Genomic DNA, 8,427 nt, shown 5'->3' on the forward strand with positions numbered 1-8,427 from the left:
ATGTTTAGAATGTATTTTATTACAATGATAGAGGCACTGGTAGGCTTCCAAATTGCTTTAAAATTGTAAATATATCAATAAAACATTCTCAACTGATTTGATCTCTCTCTCTCTCTTTCTCTCTCTCTCTGTATGTGTTTGTGTATATATATGTCTAGTGGTCTTTTGTTTTAGTTGTGGAAAAACATGGATTTTGGGGTATCTTAAAGAGTGGCTTTAGGATTTTTTTATCAGGGGTTTTGCAGTTTTTAAATAGAGAACACCAGAATTGCTGCTAGTGAGCCAAGTGCAGGACCCAGGAAGAGGAGCCTGCTCAGAGCTGGCACCTAGGACCCAGCTGGAGATGGCTGACCTCCTGCCCACTTGGGGTCAGGAGGACATGCATTGACAGTTCAAGCTAAGCCACCACACTGAGAATATCCTCTGGGTGATAGCTGCCCAGGTGGCTGGGCAGTGGCACACATAGCAATAGTGCTGCACAAAAGCCAACTGTGCAGCCACAGCCCACTGGCAGCTGGCCCAGCAGTGTAGATGCCTCCAATGGCTGTGCAGACCCCATCTGGGTCTGGCAGGCATGAAGCCTTGGGGCCACATGCTGTCACAGGTGTGCAGCAGGTCACAACCAGGCAGCAGCCCCCACTGCCAGATTGCTACAGCAGATAGAGGGTGCATGGCTGCTTCAGTAGTTCAGCTGGTACAAGGGATAATGTCCCCAGGTACCAATTGGCTGACTCCCAAAAGCTCCTGAGAGTGAGTAGCCCTGAGCTACTTGCCAGGGCAGGTTTTTATACTGCTGGGCCAGCCTCTAGTTCCCCCTGGATGCAGATCTGGGAGGAGCCAGGCAGGGTTATTTTGCCCCAAGTGGCACAATCTCTATTTGAGCTGCTGCAAGGGCGTGTGCTTGCATGCGTGGATGTGTCCAAAGGTGGTAGGGCAAGTGGTGGTGCAGAGGTTAATGCAGCTGTCAGTCACCTCTGGCACCAACATATATTGCCAAGGGGGCTCTGTGCTTGGGAATGTGGGGGTCGACCTTACTTCCACTCCCCAAATTCCTGGCCCCTCTGGGAGCTTGAGGGGCCAGACAACACAGCTACATGGACCAGATCCAGCTGGGGGAGGGGGGAGCGTAAGTTTGACACCTCTGCTTTAGAGCTTTGTCCATCTCAACTGTTACAGCATATTTCACAGCTAAGATAAATGTGGCATTCCATAACCTTTACAGTCTTTGTTGTTTACTTTTTCCACACTTGGACAAGTATTTGATTAAAAGCATTGTTTTGGATTCATGTGTGAGATTTATTTTTTAAATGCAACATGAGATGCTGCTTCATTATTTGGCTCTGTGAGAAAGGGTTTTTGAAATCAGCCTATATGGGTTGTTTAAAAGCAGCAAAGAAAGCCATTTGCAAGGCACAAGTTTTATTGGTCCATAAAACCGCTGAAAGCATTCTTGAGTGCTATTCACTAGTACTTTATTAACTATTTTATAAATAATGGGAAGATCTGGTAGCAACACCTTTATCCAGTTTGCATAATACTTCTATTATAAAAGCTGGGGATTTTTTGTGAGAAATACTAACACCTCTATCGATTGCAACAGGGCTTTTGTATTCAGCAAGGAAAAACTGGCTTTAGACAAGGTAGCGGCAGGCACGTCCACAGATCTGGCTGAGTTGGCTGTAAACTGTTAAAAAACATTATTTCCTTTCTCACACCTATGTTTCCTCAGGAAAATTCTGGCACCTTGTCAAAAATCACAAAACTTTCCACATAACTGTCCCATGTTACCAGCACAGAAGCAGTGGGATGTGTGGGTAACAGAGTTGGTCTGAATTTCCACCTCCAATGACCCTCCTAACCACTACTGCTACACCTGGCATAGACCTACTAAGCTGGGGAAAAGAAAGAGCCATCCTGGGACCTCTGCAGAAATGCCCTGGACCCATTAAGTTTCTTCTGATTCTGGGTCATGTAGTTTAGTCCTGTGCCTCAAGCTGCAGAAGTCTATGCTACAGTCATGAGGGTTCAGGGGTAAGCTCTCATGATAATATGTGATTGGATGGTTGTTGAAGATCCATACAATAAAATCTGTGGTTTTCATTGTCCTTTATAAACAACTTAGGAAATCATATGTATAAAAACAGCTATGGTAAAAGACCACTTAGTGTGCTAAACCTAGCATTAGCACATTAGGAAGTGTGCCAGATTTATGCTTCCTTTTGAGACTGATTTTCTGTCTTGTACATATTATCTTGAATTTGATCACATACTATTTTTGCCACAGGGCTACTATCACATTTTGGAATGCAGGATGGATACACAGAGAACACCATATTAGGGTTGTGTAGGCATCAATAAATCTGGCATTTCCTAACCTTTCGCTTTGCAACCTATTTTTTTTAAGCCAGGTTATTGTTTGCTTTGTGCTTTGTATGGAACACAAAGATGTTGTACTCTTTTATCTTCTGTCTTAATCCAGCCTTGCCCACAAACACCTCTCAGAGGGGTTACATCAGGGGTGGGCAATTACTTTGGGTAGGTGTGCTGCTTACTGAGTTTTGGCAAGCCATCAAGGGCTGCATGACAGGCAGCCAGGGGCAGATAAATATTTTCTAAATTTTTTAGGGGACCCATGGGACAGATAGAATGGCCTGGCAGGCCACATCTGGCTCATGGGCCACATTTTGCCCATCCCTGGGTTACAACATGTTATCACAACAACAATATCTGACTCTTAAGGTTGGCATTTCAAGGGTATGGTATCATTTAAGTTTCACTTCTTAAAAAAAAAAAAGAAGGGGTTTGTATGTGTTTTTTTTCCTAAAAGGGTTAATAACAGAGTTTGTGCAGAGACTTCTAGATGAAGGCAGTTCATGCCTCATTTTGGTAGAGTGACAGGGAGATATGTAGAATCAGCTTTGAATGATAAAATAATGAAGTAGCCTTCTCTGTGCTTCTAGAAAAATTGGGCTAGTTGGATTGCTTTATGATGAGTTTCTTCCTTTGTTCAGCCTCTCCGTGTAATGTGCCATTATCAGCCTCGAGGATTTAAAAAAATATTTTCAACCTTCAGCTCTTAGTGTACAAGAAAGAAAGGAATCTTTCTGGAAGAATGATAGCCCTGGGCAATGAAGAGAGCCATAAAATAAAACTCCAAAGGATAGCTCTTTGAGAGAGGATTGTTGACAATGCCAATGCCCTTTGTATATACTAGCTGAAGCAGGAAAGGAATTCCTCTTCCACAGATGAGCTCTCTCTAAAGAATAACAGTACTATCAGAGAGTATTTATTTGACAAGTAAGAGCTTCTACTTTTGCCGGTGGCATTGTGTCACAGGGCTTTTCAGTGAGCAAATGGTGCATAATGGATTGCACTGGGTCAGCATATTTGCCCCCATGAAGCTTTGAACACATTGAAAGCCCTGCCCTTTTCCACAAAAAGTGGTTCCACCTGCTGATCTGTCTCAACACAAATGTAGAGAAAATCACCTGGGGGTGGGGAGATAGTTTGCTCTCCATAGCCACTCATTCCAGGCCCTTTTTGCTAAAACTATTAACTAAAGAGTGAATTACTAATTAGGTACAGATTTCAAACTGGCAGACATTAGTTGAAAGCCTGTCTAGTCCATTACTAATCACAGTACCTGCAGCTTCTTCATTCAAGGTAACTGGCAGCTCCTTGTGTAAAAAATATGATATATGTCTGTTTTAGTTTGATGGTCATAGTGGTTCTTATTTGTTGTGTTTATTCAAAATGTTAAGAAAATAATGTAACTAAAAGAAATAATATTCAAACCTGGCATGAACTTGCTGAGCCAAGTTGGTGACACTTGTTCACCTAACTGAATTCTTTATAATGCAGCTGTTTTAGTAAAAATAAGTGTTATATAATATGAAATATTTAAAGTATTTCTATATATTTGCAATGTTTGCTTAAGGACAGGAAGTTTCTGTGGCACACTGACACAGGGAAATCAATTAAATCCATCATTTCAGACACTTACTGAATCCATTTGTAGAATGAATTACCAGACTTAGAAGTATAACTGATGCTTGTAACTTTTTCTGCCAATAAGCCAGTTCCTTAATGGCTTCTTTTGTCACTCTTTTTTTTCATAAAAAGTATACAGCAATGAAAAGGTGAGAAAAAAGCAGCTGTATCTGGAGTGGATTACAAAAGTCTTTTAAACAGCACAGCTGTCATAAGTAACAGTTTAACAGGAGAAGCAAAGAATAATACCATGCCAATTGAAACTGCAACAGGATTTAGCTAGACAGAATGTAATTTCATGAGCTGGAATTTGGCCAGCTCATGTGAGTTCTAGCAGTATTCTTTAGAGACTTGTAATTCTGTTTTAATCAGAAAACTATAACTTTTTACTAATGCTTCTGTGCTTTGGATATGCCAATCAAGATTGATAGCTTGGTTGCTTTATATTATATGAATGAGAAGTGGTAGCTGCAGGAGGATTTTTTCCCAAAGGTTTTCATAAAGGAGTTAAGCTGATTTCAACAACTGAGTGGAGGAAATTTTGTGAGATGAAAATGGGGAAAGAAGATGGCAAAAATGTTTTGTTCCTCATTTCTCCCTTGTGCGGTCTCTGCTGTAGGTTTTCCTGCTTGTACTCTCTCTTTAGAACAGGGATTCTCAACCAAGGCGCTGGGGGTCCCTGAGTGGCTTGCGTTCTCCCTGTCTGGCTGGTCCCCCACCGGTAATTGCCTCACCTTTTTGCAAAGATGCAAACCCTGTAATAAATAAATTAGTTTTTTAGATGAGGTGCTAGTCAATTTACAGAAGTTATGGAGGAGTGCCTTGAGTATGACAAGGGGTATAAGGTTAAGAACCACTGCTTTAAAATTTCAAAATGAAGAAGCTTAAGCCTTTTATAGACTTAATCTGCTTTTTTGTGCCAGACTTCTTTCCACCAGCTCTCCTTACTTTCCCTGTCTCCACACTTGTAAACAGTGCAGTTTTAAGAAAGTGAATTGGGAGCCTTATCCCAGCTGGAAGTTAAGCTAGCTTTAATCTAAAAGTTGTCCACCTGCCTCTTAAGAATGGGTTGGGGGAAAAAACAGGTGATTTCCCTTCAAAACATCACTTTCGGATTCCGTCTATGATGAAACTTTAAGGGCAACCTACTGCTTCACCTCTTATGCTCAGTGACACCTTTCAGTGGACAATCAAGTAGCTTTCACATTTAAATTAGAAAATTGAATTGCAATCAAACTGATCCAGTTCCATTTCTTAAGCTGCAAAGCTCAAAAGAGAGAGATTTAGCGGGACGGTGGTTGGAGGACCAAAAGCAACTACCATTAGTCTGTTGCCTCTTCTAGTAAAAGCTTTCTGTGCTTTGTAAGAACTAAAAGTGGCCTCTGAGCTGTAAACTGATGCCAGATGAGTAGGGTGCTGGGAGGGACAGAGGCTGTAAGGAGTCCTGAATGAAGGCAGTACCAATAGAAATAAATAAATAAAAAATAGCTATGTTTCAATAATAGTTAACCAACCCTAAGATGCACATAGGCCTTTACTCCAATTTTATAGTAGTTGGGAACTAGATTGAACTTTTCCAAAATGCTTTGGGGTTTGGATACAGAGTTTTGGTATAATATCAGTGCGTTTGAAACACACCAATATACAGATGTTGGTTAGTTTCTATTCTAATTATTTGACATAAATCCACCCAATTGCCAGACATTTTCCAAGGATCACATGTATGTATCATTATATATAGATATAAAAAATGCTTTTATATTTACACTGCATAATTCTATACTGATGAAAAGCTATTTGACACTGTATGGAAAAGATGGACCTGACATATTTTAAAGTGTATATCTTTAAAAGTTACTAAGTGATGTTACATCTCATAGGAAAGATCTTTATTGTCATTAAGTTTACAGCTAGGATGTGGGTATAATGAATTCTCACCTTGCATAAGATGCAGTGTTTAATGGGTTTTATTCCTGCCTCCATTTAACAGCTCAGAGTTGAGTAACTGTACCTTACTGTCTATTAAACTCTGATTAGTTTAAATATATTTGAGTTAGTTGACTGTTATTCCAGGTCTTCTGCCAAGGGCTGATGATGAGAGCCAAGTCTGATGATCAGTCTAAGGGCAAAGATCAATGAAGTCTGAGGGTAAAGGTATTTCTTAGTAAACAGGGAAGCTTCAGATGTCAAATTAACACGGTGTGTATTCTGTTAAAACAGGATGCACCAGCATCAGTTGAGAATTCAAGAGAAAACATGCTTTGAAAGAAGCAAGGAGCTTTATTAAACTCTATTAATGATCCTGGTAGATAATTTTTGTATTTAAATTAATGTCTTACTTCCAGAGAAAGCAGCATTACTGTGCTTTGACTGATGATGCAAAGAGATTTACATGAGCCGAACATCTGCGATTTCCTGACTACTGACCTTCTAAATAAGATTTTTTTTTTTGGTTAAAATTACATTAGTTGCAGCTCTAATAGTTGGGATTTTTCTGCAAAAAGGCAGCTGTTTGAATTAAATTCCTTCTCTGTCCTTGCAGGGTCTTCATTTTGGTGCCTATTGGACATTGTTCCCATAAAGAATGAGAAGGGAGATGTAGTACTCTTTCTGGCCTCTTTCAAAGATATAACAGATACAAAAGTGAAGATTGCTGTTGAAGACAAAAAAGAAGGTTTGTATGGTTTCCAGCAAACACTTATATTTCAACATTTGTGATAGACCTGCATGTATTTCTGCATAAAATGGAGAGAATTCATTTGAGGTTCTTTTTTCTAAAATTCAAAAGAATACATTCACCTAGTACTTCAGGGATTATCTCAGTAACCAAAATCAGGGAGAAACCACATGGAAGAATCAATAGAAAGTTGTGAGTTTTCTTGTTTAAATGAGTTTTTGTTGTTTAAATGAGTTGTGAGTTTTCTTGCTCGTAGTTCTATAAACTTTGAGTAATCGCTTTAGAGAACAGAGTATTTTGCAATTCAGAATTAAACTGAGAACCAAAAAAAATTCTCATATTTTAAAGTGATTTTTTTTTTAATGTGAAGTGTTCAGGGAAACCTTTTTCAAGATTTATAATTTACTATGACTCTTCATCAACTAATGCAGAAAGAAATGGCATCTTGCTTTTTCTCCTGTAAAGAGGAATTTTCGAGGATTTTTATGAAAATATGAAGGGGCAGATTTATACTTTTTATATCTCCAGCAACACAAATAAAGCAATCACAGTATAGTGGTGAATCTGGCTTTGAAAGTTTGCATTTATCTTATTAAAACATTTTTGTATATTCAGGGTTTTTTGGTTTGTATTCAACATTAAGGCCATAATTCTGAGTTATTCAAGATGGCAGTTTGGTTCTGTATGTGGAGTTATTTAAAACATTTACAAATGTGTGAATGACTGATATTCTAAGACGATGTTTTCACAAACACCATGCATGATGTTTCTAACAAATCTAGGTAAGGAAGATGGTTTAAACCTGTGAAAGAATGTAGTGCTTTTGTGTGGTATTTCTCAGTTACTTATCCATGCCTCAGTTTCCCAGCCTTTATAGCATACTTTGTATATAGATAAGGAACAGAATTAGGGCTATTTGTCTGTCGTTCAAGTGAATACAATATGAATACTACGACTGGCATTTACCTTTCAGAAGACTTGCACCCAGCGGTGCAGGAGAGGAATAGTGGTATCTTTCAGAAACTTTGTATACTCCCTATTTGCTGAATTCCTAAGTTTGGTGTCCTGCTGAGTTACTATTGTTTTTTGGGGTTTTTTGTTTTTTAAATTTAAGCTCGCATCATAGATGCTTGAGCTGTACATAATCCTAAGAAATGTGGACATGGCAGTTAGGATCCCTCTTTCTCTGTTGTATTCCCTCATCTTCTCTAGTTCAAATTTCTGAGCTTAATATCCACTGTACTTGCTTTATATGTGTTGTGCAATGAAAGGCAAGTTGTATTTAAGCTGTGATGGTGATAGTAGTTCAGTGTCTTGCAGTTTAGAAATTAGAAAATGTTACATGTCCTTGGTGGTAATAAGACTAGGGACAGAAGTTGCATGTAAACCAGTTTAAGTGATTGGTCCTTGGGCCCACGCTGTTCAATTTCTTTATCAGCGATTTGGACGACAGGGTGAAAAGCAACCTGTTTAAGTGTGCTGATGATACCAAAATTTGGGGTGAGGTGAGCACGCTAGTAGGGAGGAAAAGAATGCAGCAAGACTCAGATAGGTTACAGGGGTAGGCTAACAAAAACAGGATGCGCTTCAATACTGACAAGTGCAGGGTGCTGCACTTGGGCAGCAGTAACCAGCAGCACACTTATAAAATGGGAAACTCCCTTCTTGAGAGCATGGAGGCAGAAAGGGATTTTGGAGTCATTATTGACTCCAAAATGAACATGGGCCAACAATGCGAGGTCACGGTTGGAAGGGCTAAC

The 8,427-nt window shown here is 39.4% G+C and overlaps 1 protein-coding gene across 1 annotated transcript in view; it reads left to right on the plus strand.

Moving 5' to 3' along the window:
* KCNH8 (potassium voltage-gated channel subfamily H member 8) overlaps window positions 1–8,427 on the plus strand; it is a 245,275-nt gene that overhangs the window by 37,321 nt on the left and 199,527 nt on the right. The window contains exon 3 of the mRNA XM_019532738.1: window positions 6,533–6,664. Within this exon, the coding sequence (XP_019388283.1) occupies window positions 6,533–6,664 (132 nt within the window). The remainder of the gene's footprint in view (window positions 1–6,532; window positions 6,665–8,427) is intronic.

Source organism: Crocodylus porosus, unplaced genomic scaffold (assembly GCF_001723895.1).
Source record: "Crocodylus porosus isolate Cpor-Errol unplaced genomic scaffold, CroPor_comp1, whole genome shotgun sequence".
Lineage (NCBI taxonomy): Eukaryota > Metazoa > Chordata > Crocodylia > Crocodylidae > Crocodylus > Crocodylus porosus.